The 22,005-nt window shown below is 41.1% G+C and overlaps 3 protein-coding genes across 10 annotated transcripts in view; 2 read left to right on the top strand and 1 right to left on the bottom strand.

Moving 5' to 3' along the window:
• LOC120430383 (protein lingerer-like) overlaps positions 1-6,789 on the bottom strand; it is a 34,373-nt gene extending 27,584 nt beyond the window's left edge. For 2 of the 8 annotated variants that reach the window (XM_039595483.2, XM_039595485.2), the window contains exon 1: positions 1,804-2,125. The gene's annotated coding sequence lies outside the window, so the exon portion shown is untranslated. Of the gene's footprint in view, positions 1-1,750; positions 2,159-6,655 lie in introns of those variants that run through there. The other 6 variants (XM_052710935.1, XM_052710937.1, XM_052710936.1 and 3 more) reach the window with 6 other exon arrangements.
• A 556-nt stretch (positions 6,790-7,345) lies between these two features.
• Positions 7,346-9,028, top strand: LOC120430382 (uncharacterized). Its single transcript, XM_039595480.2, has 3 exons — positions 7,346-8,133; positions 8,199-8,365; positions 8,420-9,028. Exons 2-3 carry the CDS (start codon positions 8,322-8,324, stop codon positions 8,823-8,825), a joined length of 450 nt encoding a protein of 149 aa, XP_039451414.1. The 5' UTR covers positions 7,346-8,133; positions 8,199-8,321; the 3' UTR covers positions 8,826-9,028.
• A 5,854-nt stretch (positions 9,029-14,882) lies between these two features.
• LOC120430388 (probable 28S ribosomal protein S16, mitochondrial) lies at positions 14,883-15,530 on the top strand. The gene is made up of 3 exons (XM_039595493.2): positions 14,883-15,060; positions 15,122-15,281; positions 15,346-15,530. Exons 1-3 carry the CDS (start codon positions 14,944-14,946, stop codon positions 15,477-15,479), a joined length of 411 nt encoding a protein of 136 aa, XP_039451427.1. The 5' UTR covers positions 14,883-14,943; the 3' UTR covers positions 15,480-15,530.
• Positions 15,531-22,005: the final 6,475 nt, after the last annotated feature.

Genomic DNA, 22,005 nt, shown 5'->3' with positions numbered 1-22,005 from the left:
TTTTCTGTTAGTTTTAGGATTTTTTTTTCATATTTAGGCCAAAATTCTGCCTCTTAGTGTTTTCATATTTTTAATGCCATTTTAAAATCGACTTTTTAGTTTTTTTTTTTCACTTGATAGTCTAAAAGTTAAACTGAAAGGTGTATGGTGCAACAAATTGAAAAGCCTAAAGACTGCTTATTGTCATCAGGGGTGACATTGGATCGTAAAAATTTCTGAATTTTTGTATGAACCAATCTAATTTTGTCTCAGAACCAAGAACACACTTTATTTTCAAAACATTGACAAAGTTACCTTCACTAAACAAGTATATCCACAAACCACAAAAAAGGTTCCGAAATTATTTATTTTTTGTTTTGTTGAAGATGGAATCTATATCAGAACATTCAATGTTTTATAGATATATAAAATGAGTGTATTTTAGAAAAAGGGTTAAAACAGAAGTTTCAAGAAAAGTGACAAGAAAAGTAAGTAGTTCCACAAGTTTTTGATTCAAAATTGAAAAAAGGAATTTAAAATGTATGTCTTAACAAATCTATACATCATAACTTTGAACATATATGATAACTATTATGATGCAATACAAAAAATAAATTAATGACATAGTGCTGACAAGATAGTAGCTGAGTGATTAAATTATGTTCTTGAATGATCTATACTTTGTATCTCGTTGCAAACTATTTTCGACAGGCTGTACACACTTGGACGACTAATTAATTAGCGCTACATCGCTAAACTGCATTGTACTCAATAAATATTTTGATAGTTTAACAAATTTGCACGTAAAAATCGAAACGGTTTTTAAAATATCGGGAGATTAATTTGCAGATTACTAAATAATTTGCACGCAAAGTGACGTAATTTTCCCATTCCCAACCAGAAATCACAACAACATTGTATGTACTATCGGTGCCAATCACCTTCCCCAAACCGCATAAACCCCCAGCAGAAAAGGTTGAGCTTTCGCCGCATCGCAGTCAGTCAGTGGCTTAAACATGACTATCTCTATGTAGGTAGCTGGCTAGTTTATCTTCGCTCGCGCGAGTCTTAACTAAAAAGTAACAGTAATCAGGTGCCCGGGAGGGGGAACGGACCGCGGGCGGTGGCAAGCGGCGGTGGGGGAGAGCCGTACTCCAGAGCGATGTACGGTTAATTAATTTCGTACTCCCCCTTCTTTCCCAGCCGTCGACGCGGTCCGTTCCGTCCCGCGGAGAATGCATCTTTCTTTGAGGTGTTTTTCCGGTCTTCCGGGGGCGCTTTGTGACGACTCGTCCGCGGTGTGAGAAATGGGCCGACGTCGCCGCACCCCTTTGCGGCTGTTGTGGACAATCGAGGGGGAGGTGACGACGGCCACTCCTCACACCCCGCCGCCCTCGTCCCATAACACCTCCTCCTTCAGTGTGCGTGTGTTGTGATGTTGGGACGGATAAAAACACACGCACACGACGTCGGTGATGAGTCTCCCGGAAAACCGTAAAACATCTCCCACGGAAGGGGGGACGACGGCGGCACAGTGTGCCGGGTTTGTGGCCTCGTGTACGGTCTCGGAATGTGGTGCCACCAAAAGGGGGGTGCGGAAAGAAACGGTGAAGAATCGTCGCGACCGCGACTCGTCTGCCCTGGACATAGACGGATGGTCGTCGTCGTGCTGCTGATTTTCACTTGCGAAATCGATTTTCTTCCGGCGTCTGCCCCGTTTGTCATCACGCAAAACTCCCGGAAGGGGCAACGAAGGAAGGCCCCGATTTACCGCTGGAAGAAACGGTACTGCTGCCGCGGCTGGTCAACATGAACCACAATCACTGTCACTGTGTCACCTGCAAAATCTACGCCGTTAACGGGAGGGGTGTCGCCGGAACAATCCGCATACACTACACTAGAGGCTCTAGGAGACTCTCGTCGGGGGAAAAACTACGACGAACCACGGAGAAAATGGACCATGTGCCAAATTTTACTTTCTGCTGCTGCTGAGGCTGCTTCTTTGCTTCGCCGAGTTGCTGCCCCTTGTTGCACCTTCTTGTTGTTCTTCTGCTGATTCGCCCTCTCTCGCTCTCTCCCACATACACACACACTCATTCTCATTCGCTCGAAGCGCGCTCTCCCTCTCTTTTGCTCACAAACACACCAACACAAACACACCAAACCATCATCGTCATCGAAAGCAAAGCAAACCAACAACCCCGGACGCCATTACTGCTGTTGTTCGCCGCCACACGGCTCCGGCGACTTCTTCGGGGGACCTCTCGCGCGAGAGAATCAAGAGAGGGGGAGAGAAAACGGCGAGAAGAGAAGGCCGTCGTTGTCGCAGAGATACCAAACAAGAGTTGCCAGGGATGCCAGAACAGTGTTTATGAAATTTTCAATAATAATAATAATAATAATAATTTTCAATTATTGATTTTATTGATATCTAGTATCAATTTATTTTATTGACCATCTAACTCAAGAGTCAAGATAGATTTCTACAGTTTTTTTTAGAAGGACCTATAAACTATTGTCTTTCATATCTTGACTTTTTTTTGATAAGGTCCTATAAACAAATGTAAACATTGAGTGTATCCCTTTCACACCTTATGTCAAAGTCCATCGGAGTAAGCGGGATACACTCAATGTTTACTTTTGTTTATAGGACCTTATCAAAAAAAAGTCAAGATATGTTTATAGGACCTATTATTGCAGATTGCAGCGATTTTTAGACAATCGTGCAACTTGTGGAAAAAAAAATCAAATCAAATTATTCGCTCTACAGCATTGCCTTGGCGTTCTCGATTGCGAGATTCCTACTCGAAACTAGGTGTTCGAAGGCTTGATTGTTGAGGCAATTGCAAACCTATTTTTACACCTTAGCTTCCATCCATCCCGGGATTCGAACTGACGACCTTTGGATTGTTAGTACAACTGCCTACAAGCGACTCCACCGAGACAGGACCCAGGGAGACGACTCCTACACCTGGACTGAGCTAACGACCTAACCTTCAGGTTAGTCCGGGGCCAACATTTACTTCCCGTCCGACGGAAGGCGTGATCAGACAAATCTCGTCTCGAAAAATGCCACCGGGACCGTCTGGGATCGAACCCAGGCCGACTGGGTGAGAGGCAATCACGCTTACCCGTACACCACGGTCCCGGCTGCAACTTGTGGAAAGCTCTATACAAAAGTGCACACCTCAAACTACAGCAGAAAAAAACTGTCTAAGACACACACCCTAGTTTGAAACTGTTCTAAAGTGTTCGAAAGCAACAAAGCTCAGTCGAGACACGCACCACTGTAGGCGAGCGGGGGGGGGGAGAAGGGGTAGGATTTCAAGTGTGCAAATATTTAGTGTGCAGTTATGATTTGCAAGGGTGGAGAATTTGGTGCAAAGTGTGCAATAAAAAACTCCAGATTTAAATATGATTATTACGTTCAAAATAATTTAGGGACACGGCATCTAACTCCATCGTTCCTTTAATGTTGCCATATCAGCACTTTGACGTAAAATTACAGCACATAAAAAAAAATCAACTGGAATTAAGTGATAAATAGTTCAATAGTGAGTGATATATAACAATCGATGGTTTGCGCGAAATCATGTTGCGGTAATTTTTTGGGCCCTTTTACCACTGTGCATCGGGGCTTGGCGAGCTTTGGAAGACTAAAATGAAATTTTTTAAAAACTTTCAGAATTGGGTACTAAAGCCCTATGTAAATTTTGTGTACAACAATAAAAAACACGATTAAAAACCATTTCTGATCACTTTTTTTCATTTCAATGCAAAAAAAAAAAAAATTACAGGACAACATTTTTTCGATGGATCAACTATGATTCCCTTGGAACGAGCTGTCAAGTAGGACCATTTCTGTCAAGAAGGCCGCAAAATTAATTTTCGAAAATTGAATTAAGTCAATTTTAAATCCATTGAGGTCGTTCGAAGGGTCATTGTACTCAGAAAAATAAGCTATATCGTTGTGACCCGCTCGTGTGGATCAATCGGACCGCGCACTGGACTCACAATCCTGAGGTCGCCGGTTCGAATCCCGCGGCGGGCGCTCTAAAATTCTTTGTGTAAATATGAGTATTCGGCGCCGTCGCTCCGTGCCATACTTTCATACACTTAGAAGCCCAAGGCGGCGAAGTCCTTGTAGATAAAAAGGAAGACACTATTGGTTGGTACTAGCAATGGTGGCCGCAAAAAAAAAGTCAACTTCGTTGTGAACAATGATATCACAAATTTAAGCTTAATTTTAGGATCCAATTCACCACAAAAAGCATTGGTGAACCGAATTACAAAGCTATCAAGAACTTACGATGAAAAAGAAAATAATTCTGACCAGGCTTCACTGAACACCAAGATCTGGTGCGCCGCTGTGCAGTTTTCATGCTCTCTTGAACCTTGAAACTATTTATAGTCACACCAATGCACCGAAAGTACCTTGGTATTCCTCCGGTGCACCGAAACTGTATACCAAAAAGAAACTCAACTGAATGTTTATTTCAAGCAAACCGTAGGTACATATCTTGACTTTTTTTTGATAAGGTCCTATAAACTAATGTAAACATTGAGTGTATCCCGCTTACTCCGATGGACTTTGACATAAGGTGTGAAAGGGATAAACTCAATGTTTACATTTGTTTATAAGCCCTTATCAAAAAAAAGTCAAGATATAATTCTCGCTTACTTTTTCAAATGGTCATATGTACATAGGGAACCCATGGCGTATTGGTGGTTTTGAAAAAGTAATCTAGAATTGTTGTGTTTAAGGTTTGATGTCCTGCGTTTCTATCGTCGGGGTTAACCAAGAGGTTCCTGGTTCGATCCGGGAAAAAATATTTAGATTTTTTTTAAAGTAGGGGAAGTACAAATTGTAATCACTCTAAGCCGTTCGACCAATTATCATCACTTTTGCCGTTTTCCGCTATTAAATCAACATTTTTAGATGTATCAACAATGAAGAGTTGCTTGCTCTATTTGAGCTATTTATTACTTTGGAACAGTCAAAAACACTTTATGAAAGCTGTAATTCATGATCAAAGTACTGATAGGCCGAAAATTGAAATAGGCTGAGAAAGAGCATAGTTCCCCTTATTGAAAAAAACAACTCCTATAAGCTAGAGGTATCTACGTGCGCATGTATTGCGTGTACGTTCACGAACAAGATTAAGGTTAAATTTTGTCCGGCCAGTAAAATCAAATGATGCGCTAGTGTGCGTACGCGAAACTTCATAGAGTTATCTACGTGCGTATGTCTTGCATGTACTTACACGAAAAAGATTGAGGTTACATTTTGTACCGTCCAGCAAAACAAATGGCGTGCTAGTGTGCGTGAGAGCGGGCTTAGATAATTCTTTAAAGCTATTGTGTTTCATATCTAGACCATTTTTTATCAGGTCCTATAAACAAAATATGTAAACATTGAGTGTATCCCGCTTACTCCAATGAACATTATCATGAGTTCTTGAATTGCTTTTTTTTTTTTTTTTGAAAATGTACGATAAACCAAATTTCCTGTTTTTGCCTTTTGGGTGTTTTTGAACCGCCTTAAGTCAGGGGATTAAAAAAACACCCAAAAAGCAAAAACTGAAAATTTGGTAATAGTAATTTTATTTGGGAACGATATCCTGTTAGTTAGACTTTTTATTGTTTATTGGACATTTAAAAAAAAAAACTCCAGAGTTGTAAAAGGAATGCACTCAATGTTTACATTTGTTTGAAGGACCTATTAAAAAAGTTGAGATATGTTTATAGGACTTATTACAAAATTCTAGATATTTTTTCGTTTCAACCAGCATTTTTGCAAAGTAGTCTAAACGTCACTACTTCTAAACCTGATTCCTAGAATCATTTTTCAGGCGGTTTTGGGCAAATTAATTGATGTAAGACGAGATTTTCCAGTCTTGAAAATCACATCTTACATTTAAAAATTGCCAAAAACCATCTAAAAATGGTAACAACGTCAAACACTGTGTTTTTAACAGGGTCTTACAAAAAAAAATCCCGATTTATGAATGGGTAGAAACACGCAGAAAGTCTTCTGAACTTGATTTTTTTAGATATAGGTTATTTTAAACACTGACACTGGCAACTCTTCCATGATTGATCTCGGAGCAAAACAATTGAGAGCGAGAAAAAAGAGAGGAAGTAGGAAAGAGAGAGAGATTAGATTTCTCACCCTCCCCCAGTTTCGACCCACCACGCCGGCTTCCTTACCTCGTCTAGGAACACACACACACACACACACACACACACACACACACACACACACACACACACACACACAACGCCTCATCATCTCTGTCGCACACGCACACACACGCATACATTACCAATCTGCTTCTTGTGCAGCACCACCATTCAGCACCAAGTTCCGATTCCGATGTCGGACGGCTGGCAAACCGCACGCACACACACACACCAGCGCAGAACAAAAAAATCCTTACAAAAGATGATCCACGGAGTTGGAAAAAAAAAAGAAAAAATGGGAAAGTCTGGGCTTGGACGCGAACCCAAAGTTGTTACTTTTTCCGACCCGACACGGCCACAAACTAGCACAAAGTGGAGCACTACCCTTCCGGCACACTTTAACACTATTTCCGGTACCGAAAATCTACTTTTTCACCGTTAAAATTGCAAAAGAAAAATTGTTGACTAATAATGATGTCCGAACCGAACGTACCTGCAAATGCGCTTTAATACGCGCACGGCGAAACTTTCGCAGTCTGTGAGCGAAGAAGTGCTGTGTGACAGATGTCGCGTTGTCTCGCTCTCGCACCCACTCACGAAGGGCTCGCTCCGGTCGTGCTGGCTCTGTCTTTCCGAGAAAACGAGCGACGAAAATGGCGGCGGCAACAAAACTCGCTCCGCTCCCTTTTTAGTCGACATACGCAACGAGGGGTGTGCGAGCAGATTTTGTTAATATATATAACTGCAGGGCTGCATATCGTTTGCAGACTTTTAATCTTCCGGGTGAGTTTCGATCAAAAAATTTGCCAAAAATCATTTTTTTACTCATTTCGATCTTAAGAGCGAGTCCCAAGCAAAGCATACCCATCTCGCATCGACCTCAGCAATCTGCCTGAAATTTTCAAAGATTGTTTGTACATATGAAACTAGCATCTAGCCAAAATATGAGCACTCTAGGTCAACGGGAAGTGGGGCAAATCGGGACACAAAGTTTGAAGGTTCAAAAACGTCAAAAATCTTAAAAAAGCTCAAACTTAAGCAAAATTCGATTTAATTTCAAAATTCAAAATGCATCTGAAAGGGCTTGAAAATGTAACAAAATGCAGGGAGAAGCATCCAAATTGGTTAAATCTAAAGGGAGTTATTGCACGGGGTTGGGCACATGCTTCATCCGTAGCGCATTTGGAGCAACTCCGGTAAATTTACGTAAATACCGTAAATATCGAGGTAAATATGGATGCACGAAGAGTGACGAGAAAATTTTAAAGGAAATTTTGATCAGTGTGGGTTTTGACGTTTCTAAACGTCATTGGCAAATGTCACTTTTAAGAATGTTGTGTTGTGTAAATTTTTTGATCATAATTCGGATGGGACCAATGGGACCGCTCTGCAGATCGACCAGTTACGGGTTCCACGACGCCCTTGCCATCGGAAAAAGCAGAAACAGTTCTCCCTCAACCGGTTCATCCACAGCAGATTTCTTGTCCCGTGACATCCGCCATCCGTCAAAGTAAGCGGGACGGTGGGTATCAAATTCCGCGGCGGGTATCAAATGTTCTTTTGCAAGGCCCGAAGCAAGCCGGTGTTTATGACCAAGAAGCAACGGAGAGCAGAAGCGCTAAAGAAAGGGCAGGAGGATGTGGCCGCCGCCAGCTCTGCTACGCGACAAGTTCCGACGATCGCCGTGACTAAAAAACCTAGCCCAAAAGGTACCAAGAAGATCAACATGGGCACTGCCACCAGCTTCGGCTAATCGGGCGTCTGGAACTCGGGCAAAACGGGCCTGCTCAACCCGCCCGACACCTAGGCCGTGGACAGTCTACCGTCGCCGGTGAATCGCGACAGCTTCAGCAGAAGTTCGGAACGCAAGATCCGCACCGACAAGATTTGCTGACCGCAAAACGACCGGCCCACATCGGCATCGTTGAAGCGTCGTTAAGCAAAATAGCCTTCCTCGTGAACCCTCAGAATGTGAGTATACTACTCAATTTAAATCCTTGATCCTTGAAGTCTACATCTTTTTCCTCTTTCGGAAGCTTCCCCGCCAGATCGTAACGCCGGAAGATCTGGAGCAAACACCGCTGCTGATATCGACGTCGACGCAAACCAGTCCGGACTCGAATTTTGTGGTCGTTGGCGAAGCGCAAGATCGGTCATCAATGTCGAAGTCAACGGGAACGGCCAGAATAACAGCCATGTCCAGGTAAGAAAATCCAGTTTCACGTTAAAAAGGTCGTCAAACATAATTTCTTGCCAGGAGTTCAAAACCGGCGACGGCAACGAACCACACGAATACATACCACGAAATCTTCGACGATGACATTTCAACAGAGAAGGTGATCAGCGAGACGTCCCTGCTGGATGAGATGGGGACCATTTCAAGAGAAACCAGCACGGACATTGAGGAAGGGCAGGGAGTTTCCGTCACTCTGGGAGAAGGGATGGTCAAAATCTGCATCAGGCACACGTTCCAACCACTAACCTGGGCATCAACTCGTCAACCCCCTGCAGACCGTAGGCAGCCTGAGCAAACTGGTCAAACGAACGATTTTAACCAACGGTCCCGGACGAACCAGCAGCTGCTGCATTATTTCAAAAGTTTGAAAACTTTGATAGGGCGTTTGTGCCCAACGCCAGTTGCTCCAGCTCGTTCGACGGAGTGAGTCCGTCACAGATGTCACAGAACTCAACACTACGGCCTATCTTAGGAGTTCACCCTAACAACGAAGCGAGCGAGATCCGGCCAACGAAAGAGGAAAAACTGTGAGCCGATTTTGGAGAAAACACAACTAAATTATTTAGAAGTGAACCCGTGCACCACAGGTTCATTATGCTAGGGTAGAATCCAGGGAAAATATTGAACTCAAGGTGCAAAAAATCGCTGGCAACAATGACTACGGCGGTGTGTACCTTTGAAAGAAACGGACAATAATAAATGTGATTTTTAATTTGTCAATATCAATATACTTGTTTGCTTTTGAATTCGATCTCATGAGCGGGGTTCATCTTAAGCTCTTGGCCAATCTAACTCGTGAACGGAGAGGGTTTGGGGGTCAATATTGTATTTTTTCATCATATTTAACAATACAAAAAAGTAAAGCTGAAACCAGAAATAAAAAGAAAATCCAAGGCGACTTCAATGTTCGTCTCTCGTCGAAATCCATGATAAGGAGTGAGGTGACCAAATAAGGTCAAATAAGTTTAAAACAGGTTCTTGAACTTGTCCTTGAGCGGCATCGACAGCACGACGGTCCAACCCGCCAATGTCCGAGTACTGCTCGGTGGGCCGTTCGTCCACCTCCATCGCCTTGACGCGCGCGTCCTTCTCGGCCAGAAGTGTCTCCAGGATGAGGTAAGAGTGCTTGTTCACGACCACCAAATCGCACGGCTTGAGCTTGTCCGGATCAACCAGGCCAATCACGGGCAAAAAGGACGTCTGCCGTGTCGAAGTCTTAATGACGGTGCGCTCGCCCTTCCGCTAGGAATCCAGCACCAGCACCAGCTCGATCGACTTGTCCTCCAGAGTTACCGCCATCTCGCTTGCTGGTGCCTTACTGAGTCCGGAACACGCACCAAATTCAACACAAAACAATGGATAATCCGGATTTACTACGACAAAGCTGCTGGCCCTGGAAATTGCCGGATGATAACAGAGCGCCAGCAAATCTCCCGGCCAGGAAATGTAATCGAGACAGATTGATTTTGTTTGTTTGTAAACAATCAGCAGTGCGCGCGTTTACGATGACAGCTGTGAAAACACTGAAATAAATTTCATAGAAGAATGGTGTATGCCGAGGTGTATGCACGTAAATATGGATGCACATACGGATCAACTTATGGAATAAATGCAAAATATTTGGAGTGACCACCTCGTGAGTTATTGGCATTTTAGTGAAAAAATAGTATAATTTTCAAACTCAAATAAAAAAGTGTTTCATCCAGATATCAACTCGGTTCGACCTGCAGCTTGTAGGGGACATCTGGGACTACCATCTGAGACTGAGAACGCCTTGGGTAAGGCAGTTTAACATATTAAAAAGGCACTTTTACTTTTAGTGAAATTTTTGGTTGTAAATTTTTGCTCGGGGGACCCCTTAAATCCCATTTTCTGGTGATTTTATCATATTCGTGTTCCTGAGACAATTTCACAATAGAAACATGCATAAAAATGTTTATTTTCATCCATTTTAACCCTTTAAAAAATGGAAGTTAAAAAAATTTAGAATCTGCTTTTTTTCTGGTGTCATCTAGTATCCTTGGAAACGAACTTGATTTTCAATAAATGTGTATTGGAAAGAAGAAATCTTATTTTTTTGCCTTTCTTACAAAAGAAAGGTTTAAGGTTTGCTTTTGGGAAAACGCTTTTCTCAGAAATCTTAAAAAAATCGTGCACGGCGAGGAATCGTCCCAGGAAAAAATCCTATTACTAAATTGAAGGTTTAGATGCGCTCTTTCGATTGAATTTTGGCCCGAAACCCGGAACTCAAAGTCTGATTTTTGAGAGCTCTTTTTCTGAAATACTTGAGCGATGTCTGTATCCGCTCCTAAAAATTTGTGTCTTCCATCATTGGAAAACCGCTCGTAAAACCCACAATGTTTATAAGTCAGATTTGTAGCCGTGGGGTCGGAGACGAACATTTTATTTTTCGATTCACAATTTTCGACCAATAAATGTGGTCAAAGCCATTTTTAGAGGTATTTTTTGGACAATTTTACAGATAACACTATCAAATTAATAGGGCAGCGAATGACCAAGAAGGTTAAAGCTGCCAGAAATAAATGAATTAACAACAACAACAACAACTATCAAATTAAAAGAATTCAGTTTCAAACAAAAATCCATTGGAAAACATGCGCCATAAACTGCTTGGGCCCAAATTTGAAGCTTTTCCAAAATGTATTTCCAGAGATATAGCCATATTAGTGTTTTTCGTCTTATTTTTACCCTATTTTTCCCATTAAATTTTTGGTTTTATACAGAATCACATACTGAACATCAAATTCAAAGTCCCGGCTCGTTCTCGCTCGAAAGATCGACAAGTCGTCAAGTCGAAGCATAAACGCCAGCACATTTAGCTTGCGGGCCAAATGTGAAAATTGTTTATTTGAGAAAAAATAAATTACTTTATTTCAATCCATAATAGCAAAAAATATAATTGGGTACTAAAGCCCTATGTAAATATTTATGTATAATGGTAAAATACACGATTAAAAACCATTTCTGATCACTTTTTTTCATTTAAATGCAAAAAAAAAAAAATTGACAAGACAACATTTTTTTGATGGATCAACTATGGTCCCCTTGGAACGAGCTGTCAAGTAGGAGCTTTTCTGTCAAGAAGGACCGCGAGGTTAATTTTTCAAAATTGATTTAAAAATCCATTTTAAACTCTTTATGGTCGTACAAAGGGTCATTGTACTCAGAAAAATAAGCTTTATCGCTGTAAACAATAATATTAGCAATCTAAGCTTCATTTTAGGACCCAATTATTTATTTTCATGTATTTTTTTGTTTTTTCGTCGTTTAAATATTGTTCATTGCGAGATAAAATCACGTTTCTCCTTCGCTGTGAGTGACAGGAGATTTTTGCCGCCTAACTACCGCAGTGTTAAAATCAGCAAGTTGAACTGAAATTCTGCATTGATTTGGCTGTCAACTAGGTTTGTTTTAAATATTTTCCAAAAAGTCAGCTGAAAACTCAAGGCAACCTTTGACAACAGCCAAAAATTTGTTCTGCGTTTGTCATGCGGCTGTCATGCGACCATTATCTTGCGGTCGTATCACCGCGCATGAACTCTAATTATTGACGCCCGCAGTAATATTAGTTAACAAATCTGGAGCAACACGAGAAAAGGGCGGATAAGCATTTTGATAGATTGAACTATTTTGCTATTTCACAAGCTTCAGGTAACTTTTTCTCAAAATTCGAAATGGGAAACAATAGCTGACCTCCACAGCTACCATTCAACACTATGGGTTTTGTAAAATAGTTGCCTATTGCCTGGGAAATTGCAAAATAGTTGCAGCTGTCAAAATGCTTATGCGCCCTTTTCAAATGTTGCTCCAGAAATAATAAATTTTTGCCGCAGTTTTGTTCCAAATAGCAAGGGCAATTGGGTCCTAAAATGAAGCTTAGATTGCTGATATTATTATTTACAGCGATAAAGCTTATTTTTCTGAGTACAATGACCCTTTGTATGACCACAAAGAGTTTAAAATGGATTTTTAAATCAATTTGGAAAAATTAACCTCGCGGTCCTTCTTGACAGAAAAGTTCCTACTTGACAGCTCGTTCCAAGGGGACCATAGTTGATCCATCGAAAAAATGTTGTCTTGTCAATTTTTTTTTGCATTTAAATGAAAAAAAGTGATCAGAAATGGTTTTCAATCGTGTTTTTTACCGTTGTACATAAAAATTGACATAAGGCTTTAGTACCCAATTCAGTGAGTAAAAGAGTTCCTCAATTTTGCCCAGAGTAACGAGAGTTTCTCAATCTTCCTCCGAGTTATTCTGGTTATTTTTCACCATTCCCACCTACATAGTTCAACCTTGTGTTTGGAAAAAATAACAAGAGGCCTTTGCTAGGCTGCAATTTGTTTTGAAAACTGGCTGCGGGAGAATCGGTTCGTTCGGTACGACTAAAACGCCAAAAAATGGCCTCGTTGCGATGTTCCGCTGTCTGGTGTGCCCGGGTGTAAGTAACCGGTTAACCGCCTCCACCTGACCAAGGAAACTATTGCCGAAACCAGATGGCAGAAGCGTGCCAAGGAAAATTCTTCCGTTCGCAACCTATCCGTCCATGTCCGGTTTAAGCTGTGAATGATGCCGCTGCCCAAGCGACGCCACCCGATCCCGAAACAGTGCCGTGTCCGTGTGCTGAAGGAGGAAGAGTAGCGAAAATCGTGTGTCCGGCAATGTGGGCTTCCGGAATGACCGGTGGTAGCTACCGAAACAACCGTCTGTATAACATTTGGCAACCGGAACATCCCTTCCCATTACGCAAGCCCTACATTCAGCAAGACGTCGTTTTCTAGCACGTGTAGGAACAGATTTCCAATTTGGCCACCGTCTAAAACCATCGGAACTCCAAGCTCCTCATCGTTTCCTCCAACATGCGGTTAAAACCCAGCCCTGGACATTATGGAATTCAGATTCTCCAGGCTACCAAAGGAACCATACTTAAAGCATGTTATGTTACTGTGAAAAAAATAAAATTTATTTTATAAAATCCTAACACATTTGGGGGATGAGTTTTTATGGGGAGGGATCGGTAGGCGTAACTGAGTTCTGATTAAATTAAGGGAAAGTGTGAAGGAATTGGTCGCTTTTTTGAATGCTGCTATGGGGGATAATCGATGAAAGTAGTTCAGCAACTGATGGACAATATAGTCATCAACAGAATCTGGTTCAGCGTTACTCCGGTACCGCTCCGGATAGAATCAGGCTGCAACTCAATCACTTTCATTTTATTTTATTTATTTGCGTTTAAGGACCACTTAACTCAAGAGTCATTCGGGTCCGAAATCACTTTCATATCATACTCCTCCAGCTCAGGTGGGGCCTCCAAATTCAACTGGAACCCTACCTACATTTACTTAATCCTCTCCCTTCCTTCCCTTAATAACTTGGTTCCCACAAAGACTTCCAAAAGAGAGAAAATCGCTTCCAATAATCGATCCGTCTCCAAACGATTCACCAAAATTCTCTGCTGCTAATTGCTTGTCATTTCTGTTGCTGTTTACAAACATTTCCTGACAGTGAAATTTCTAAGATCAAGGTGTCTGTAGGCGGGTGGGAATTCAATTTTCTCTGGAGGAAGCTGAGAAACTCGGAGTTACTCCCAGAGTTTCTCACTGAATTGCCCTTGCCAAATAGCTTCCAATTTCATTAATCAGCAAAATAAAAAAAAATAGCAAAACATATTATTCGTAAGCTTTTTATTGCAATGTTTATGCCAAACATTGAATCAGGAAATACAGTATTTTTGTAAGAATTTTAAATACCATGGCCTGGTCAAGGTCGAGAGGTGGTTGAACATTTTGTGGCTGAAAACAATCACATTTTCACAAAGATAATGAAATTGGAAAAAAAAATAATTATTTGAATTCACCTGTATTTTCAACGATTCTTAATATATTTAAAAAAGGTGAAATAAACTTTCAAAAATTATAATAATTCGTTGCAAAAGATTTATCAGCAATTCTTCCTCCAATTTCAATAAAATTTCAAAATTTTTCGTCTGTCTGAATCAGATGTTATATACTCAGATTTGTCATCAAATTTCATAACTTTATATCCCTAGGTGGTTTATAGGAGCAAGATAAGTTTGAGGATCAGTCCTTTAAAAATGGTGCGTTCTAATTTTTGAATAAAATATCTTTACAGTTTTTTCACTTTAGTCAAATTAGTATTCTACTAAAACGCTCAACCAAATCACACTTGCACCAAACCTTAATTTTTTTAAATTACAAATTACTGTACAGATTGGTCAAAGGGCCATTTTACATGATCATTCGAAATGGGCCCGCGGGCCACAAAAAATCACCTCGCGGGCCACATTTGGTTTTTTTTTTTTCTAAATGTAATGCTTTGTTCTGCAGATTTGTTTTTGAATACAGAGATTGTCGACATTCCAGCCCTGATCTCGCGAGAGAATTTCGTTTTGACAGACGATTTTTTGCTCAATTGTCAAGATTCAAAACAAAAACAAAGTTATTCAAGTGTTTTACAATAATTAGTAATTTTGCTGGAATTATCCCAGGGTCAGTTTCAAAAAAATATGCCTCTAATCCCCGCCAGCGGCACGGGCCGGTTCTGGGCCAAATCGGCAAAAATCATCCGGTTCGCCCGACAAGGCTGCACCAACCGGCCCTTCTTTCACATTGTGGTTATGGAGGTCTGTGCTGTTCACGCGGTCGGTTAGATTGCGTTTGTTCTCATGAAGCCTTTCTTTGCAGCGCCGGAAGTGCCAGTACCAGCCGGTGATTGAGCAGATCGGCACGTACGACCCAATTCCGAACGAGCACAACGAGAAGTTGGTTTCGTTCAACTTTGAGCGCGTGCGCTACTGGCTCGGCAGCGGCGCCCATTTGTCCACGCCCGTCGCGGAACTGTTAGGTAACACACCCATCAGCCTAATTAATTAGCGCAATTTAATGCAATTTGATCTCTGAATTTGCAGGTGTTGCCGGGCTACTTCCGGTCCATCCACGAACTTATATGAATGCCTGGAGGAACAGACAAACGGCGGAGAAGGTGGCACAGCTGGAGGCGGCCAAGAAGCAGTCCGAAGATGCCGCAGAAGCTAGTAGTTAGGACCGAAACATAGTCATTTAGTTAAAATATAAATCGTAAAAACTATACAAATACGAATTTTTTTCTGTCTTCTCCAAATTGACGAATTTATGTTTTTTCAGGTTATTGATTACACTATTTAATTCAGAAATTTTATTGCATCTGGTAATTCACTTCAATAAAATTGTTGTGTTTTTGAAGTACAGATACTTACAGCAGCTTTGTTAAAAAAAGTGATGGAATTGTCTTGAAGATCATTTCTAACACGCTGGGGGAATTTCTGGAGAAGAATTTGAATTTTCACCCGTTAACAATGGCATTGCTAGATTGGTTGGGTGATGTTCCGGAGTGGTAATTTGTTTAATCTCGCATGTTTTAGGTTGGCTCGTCTCCTGTTCGGTCGGGTGGGTTGAAGTTTCATGCTCCTGCGAAGTATTCGGTTTCATCTCGACGGTTTTTTGTTGGGCCGCCACCGGTTCAGATTCAGTGTTTGTATTAAAATCTGAAAAGAAATATCGAAATCAAGACCTCCCGAAGGAATAGAAAGATACCAAAGATATGGCAATCCTGTCTGAAGATATGCGAACTTTATTTAACATTGCAACTCGGAATGCCGTTAACTTGGTTGATCGTAGAAGACTATAAATGCGCAAGGGGTCCAAAATACTGTTATTAAAAATTAAAAAAAAAAAACGTTGCTTAATCCACCTTGAGGTGAGTGGTGCCTTCCATTCATAAAGTGAATACACTACAGAGCCTCAAAAAATGTATAAATAACACTTATTTTTCGGTAATTCGGTAATTCAGTAATTTCGGAATACACCCTTCCGGCAGCAGCTGAAGATTCATGCAGTCCCACGTCGCATGTTCGGGTGTAGACCTACGGAAGACCTTGCCGCGAGGATAGGTGAGTAAGACTATACGAGCCACCTACGGCATAATTCCTCGGGCTCCCCAGGTCAACCATAAGCTACCCCAGGTTCTCCGTGCAGGACGCATTGGGGGTAGAAAGCGGATAGAATAAGCAAAAGATCAAAGCAGGCCGCGAGGCATACTTTTAAAGTGGTTTGTATCTGCAAAGGAATTTGTATTAACAAAAGGATCAAACATAAAAAGGCGATACTAATTAATACTTCCCTCCGACCTTGGAGGTCTCTCGGTTGGACATAAAGCCGTGGACACCATGCTTGGTAGCAATCCTCGTCAGTCGGTGTGGTATTGATCACAGCTGGTGTTTATTTCTAGATTAAATTTTCAAAACAACCTATCCCTCATGGGTTTCCTATGCAGATAGGACCTTTTGAAAATTTAATCTAGATTTGTCCTCAACGTCTGTTGTATCCTGCGGCTGCGTAGCAAGTCAGATGCTCGCTCATTCAGTTTGAAACGAAAAGAACAAAAGAGAACACAAGAAAACATTAGATTCTGATAGTGAGTTTCAACTCAGCTGTAAAGTGTAATATCATATTAAATATAAATAATTATAATAATATTTTCACTTCTTGACTTTTTTTTGATAAGGTCCTATAAACAAATGTAAACATTGAGTGTATCCCGCTTACTCCGATGGACTTTGACATAAGGTGTGAAAGGGATACACTCAATGTTTACATTTGTTTATAGGACCTTATCAAAAAAAAGTCAAGACTTCATGATTCTTTATAGACACTTTATTTATTTTGCTTTCACTATCACTTTCACTATTTCTTCGGGTCGTCTAATTTTCGTCGTGTTCCCGTACTTGGAAATTTCCGCATAACTAATCACTGCTGGTTATTAGTGTCATGTCGAACATGTTACAAGCTAACACGACAGTGACACAGAAACAGAACTTCACAAGCACGGGAATTTGCACACGACCTCCCAGTGAATTAATACCGAGCTTTAACTATTTTCATACCACTATTACCTAAAATGTCCAAAGCAGCTCAGTTAAACTCACTGGGAGCGTTCCACAATTTAGCCCCATCCGGGAGGAGCTTATCCCTTTGTACCCTCGTGTTTGTTTCCTTTGATCAGTAGTCTAGGTAGTCCAACAATGTTCAGCACAAGTTTGAATCGAAAGCAATTGCTTCAACAGCTGAACGGATCAAACTGTTGCTTCCCTTGCTGAACTAACTATTCTCCTGTTACTAAGGAAACAAAAGGATAAAACATCGTGATTTGATGTTCTAACAGGTACGTTCAACTAGCCAGCTGCGAGACCCATCAGCCCGGCCGGGAACCAGTCCATATCTGTCGAGTACAGCATACGGTGTGGTTCACAAAATATCAAATACAGTGAACACAACACTAAGGCTATACATATGAACTGGCGGGATGGAAGCACGTTGACACCTCCCCCCATGTATAAATAACACTTATTTTTATCAAAATATCTGAGAGCCAGCCTAAAAAAAAGTGTATTAAAAACACTAAAGTACTTATAACTTTTGATAGGGTTGTCAGATTTTCAATCTTTTGGACTCTATGGAAAGATTTCTTGATTATCCATCCAACGATAGGTCGCATGGTAGAACCGGACAATATTTTCATCAAAATATGTGAGATCCGGACTTTAAAAAGTGTATAAATAACACTTAAGTGGTCATAACTTTTGATGGGAATGCCAGATTCAACGTTTTGGGCTCGTTGGAAAGGTCTTTTAAACACCTTTCTAAAAATGTATAGCATGGCGGGTTTCTTACAAAACCACCCTTGTTACAATCTTCCGGACTTTATTCGAAATCGTTTTTTTAGCATAACTTTTAAAGTACCGTAAACTGGGGTGACATTGATAGCCCGGGATGACTTTGATAGGTTTTACAAATGCCTGTCAAATTAATATCAAAACATTTTTGAGAATTTTGAGTATGTAAGCTTAAAAGGATAGCTTATTATCGAACATACATGCAAAAATGTGACTGTTACATTGGATGTATCAAAATTAGTAGCCAAATCAAATTTCTATCAATGTCACCCCGGGCTATCAAAGTCACCCCAGTTTACGGTACTTTTCTAAACTTCATAATATTAACTTGGGTCTTGTGGGACCCCAATACGGATCGAATGAGACCAAAACGGTCCAAATCGGTTCAGCCAGTCCGGAGATAATCGTGTGCACATTTTTCGGTGCACGGACTTACAGACATTTCGTGCTTTCCATTTCCACCTTATGTAAACTGTCATTTGAGTGAAAGGGATACACTATTGTTTACAAAAGTTTTGTGCCCTTTTGAAATGTTAGAATCCATTTGTTCACAATTTGATTCTGAGTCGATAGGTATACGTGAAGGTGGGTCTACGAGGTCGAATAAAGAAGTTCATTTTTCGGTAATTCGGTAATTTCGGAATACACCCTTCCGGCCCTTGACCCTTGATGTTCTAACAGGTACGTTCAACTAGCCAGCTGCGAGACCCATCAGCCCGGCCGGGAACCAGTCCATAAATAAAGAAGTTCATTTTTCGAGTGATTTTATAACCTTTCCTCATTGATGTGAGGAAGGCAAAACGTTATTTTATCCATCGTAAGGTGGTTGATGCCTTCCTCACATTTATTTAAGGCAACAGCATCTAATGCCACCGTGCCTCTAATGTTGCCATATCAGCACTTTAACGTTCAATTACAGCTACACTGAGCAAAACTTACACAGCTTAACGAAGTGTTCTACACATGATCTGGCCCTGCTGTACAGAGCACTCAAAAATCAATCGCAAAACACTTGAATTTTGGGCACCTTAAGATGCTGTCAATTCAATAGCACAACACTTGAATTTGATGTGTTGTGTCACATGAAAAACTACATTATATCTATCGGTTTTAAATGGTGTTTCCTTCTATAATTAATCCATGTTTGTGTGAAATAGAAAAGGATTTCGGTTTGTTAAAAATAGAAGAAGTTGCGTCATAAAATTAATTTGACAGCTTTTATTTTCTATCAACTTTGCTTGTCAAAAATGGAAATTTGTTTTTTTTTGTTGTTGAATTGTCTCTTCTTCCGGTTGTCCCTGCTCTCAGGATCGTCCTCCTGGTCAGGTTTGGGTTGTTCGCCACCACCGCTTTCTGCGGAGATGGAGGCCCCCGGGGAATCTTCTTGTTGATTCGGAACCGCGGTCGGTTCCATCGAATCAAACTGTGCCTTGACCATCTGAATGACACATTGCTTGGCCCCTGGGTGGAATGCATTCGAATCCAGCTTCTCACCGATTCTCCAGCACCCGGCGGGTGTTTTCCTTAATTTCATCAAACGCTTCCTGGTACGGCATCTGCAGCTCAATCGCATCTTTTCTGCAAATCACACAAAATAAATCCCAAAATCAAAACAAAACCCCACAAAAAAACCTTTCTCCCCACTCACCAAGTGGGTGAATCTGCGGAAAGCACCTCTATCGCCAAAGTTGGCCTCTTTCCGGGTCCGGGAGACCGAGCCCTTCCGCTGGCCATACGGACACAGCCTTGTGACGATGCTCGTCTTCGCGGCCACAAACCGGGCAAGCAATTTATTGGACACGAACATGGCGGCAGCGAACTCACGCGGTCATTCAAGCCTGCGAAAAACGAACACACCGGACCGCCAAAACACAAATGAAGAAACGAAGCAAAGTCTGCCGAAGCTGTCACGAAACTGCATTTCAAATCAAAACAAGATCAATTTCAAGTGTTTTCCTCATCACTTTGAATAGTTCAGCACAGTGGGGCAAATTCATGAGCAAAACACTTGAAAAGTTTGATCCACCCGAATGAAAATAAGGTGTCACAAAATACCAGAAAGTCAATCGCTAAAACACTTGAATTTGATAATGGATTGGATTGAAATTCAAACACAAACAAATTAGCTCTAAGATGTGGCTTTATTGAATCATTCAAGTGTTTGGGCACTTGACTAAAAAGTGTGGCATATTTTCAGTGTAGTTCAATAGAAAGTGAGCAAGGAGGTTTCTATAAACAGTTTTACAAAATAAGTTGTTTGAATATTGAAAATAAGGATGGATTTAGGAGCGAGTGCTTTGCCTGCCAAACATACGAAAATTTCCCCTGGTTTTTTTTTTTTGTAAAATTAATATATCCAACCTACAAATGTTCTCTAAACAAAACCACAGAAAACAGATGTACATCTTGGTTCTAACTTGTGTGTAAACCGTGTAAACTAAAAAAAAATGCGTTGCATACAATCTTGCATCAAAGAAATTAGAGTGTGCAGGATACGCTTGGCGGCGCCACCGTCGCGGCTGAGAATACTTGACTTAACAATGAAAAAGGCTCAATAATTTCGAAAGAAAATAAATGTTAACCTCGTTTAAATATAAAATTCACTTCTGTATAATTCCAGTTGACTAAAAGTAATGCAAAAATGCATTAACATTAACGAAAACATAACAGAAAATTCATTCAAAAATGATTTTTCAAGCGACAACTTAAAATAGTCCCTTTACACATGTTATGTCCGATTTCGTTTTGTTTACCTTCTTTGGCGCGTAAAATTGCAACCCTCAGATAAAGGGCAGTCAGACATTGGTCTGATGTCGTTCGTACGGAATGTTTTATGCAGTGATTAGATGGTCCAACGTTCTGCTACTGTAGGTGTTCAGCAAATGGTCCAGATCTTCGTGTCACCTTTTCCAAAACCTTTTCCTTGATTCCTTCCTCTTCCTTGTGTGCAACTTTTCCAAATTTTCCTCCTTCCGTGTGTGCACCTTTTCCACTCCAATTCCGCCTTCCTTGTTCCTTTCCTTGCACGAAAACACTTCTCACTTGTCCGCGCGCGTACTTTTGTCGTTCTTGTTAGTGAAAATTGTTCGGATTTTGTCGAAAAACGTGTAACTTCTTGTTTTGTGTTTTAGACCGAACCAAACGCGGTGACTTGCTGTTCGTGAATGTTTATTGCATGTGTGTCTATGTACAAAGTCAGGTGTGTGTTGTGTGTCGTGTGTGTTTTGTGTCTGTCACATTGTGTATAACAGTTTTTTGCGGTGCGTTTAGTGGGTAAGTTTTATGATTTTTGTTTACAGATATTTTGTGTTTTGTACAGGTAAGTGTTAATTGGTGTTCTTAATGTCTAAGATAAGTACTAACACAAAATTGTAACTAACAACATTTAATTTCAGCACAAAAGCATTTATCGTCTTCAACAGTAGGCCATCATGATTTTGGAAGTGCCGCTATCTAGGCGGATGGTGCACACCCTAGCTCTTTTCAACGTATTTTGGTTTGAATTTTTACACACGTTTTTCAATGCTGTTTGTTCAATGGTATACATCTGTTCTCTGTGACAAAACTTCATATACTTATAACCAAGCTTCCCTGCACCGTGCGGCACACGCGGTTCACTTGTATCCCGGGTTTGCTTTGAGCCTGCTTTGTTCGGTTTACACATGTACCCGACTCACTCGAGCCGATGGTATTTTGGTTCATCCTACCAGCGCACCAAGCCACGCTCGGCTCGTCGGCTCGGTTTCGTGTCTGGCACTAAACCGTGGCATGAACCCAGCGTATGAGCCAAGGTGGTTCACTCGGTGCGTGCCGTGGTACGTACCGTGGTACGCGCCGGCGGTACAAATTGGGTTCAAT

The sequence above is a fragment of the Culex pipiens genome, chromosome 3 (genome assembly GCF_016801865.2).
Source record: "Culex pipiens pallens isolate TS chromosome 3, TS_CPP_V2, whole genome shotgun sequence".
Lineage (NCBI taxonomy): Eukaryota > Metazoa > Arthropoda > Insecta > Diptera > Culicidae > Culex > Culex pipiens.
The sequence above is the reverse complement of the archived record's forward strand: the minus strand, read 5'-3'. Positions and strand labels throughout refer to the sequence as shown.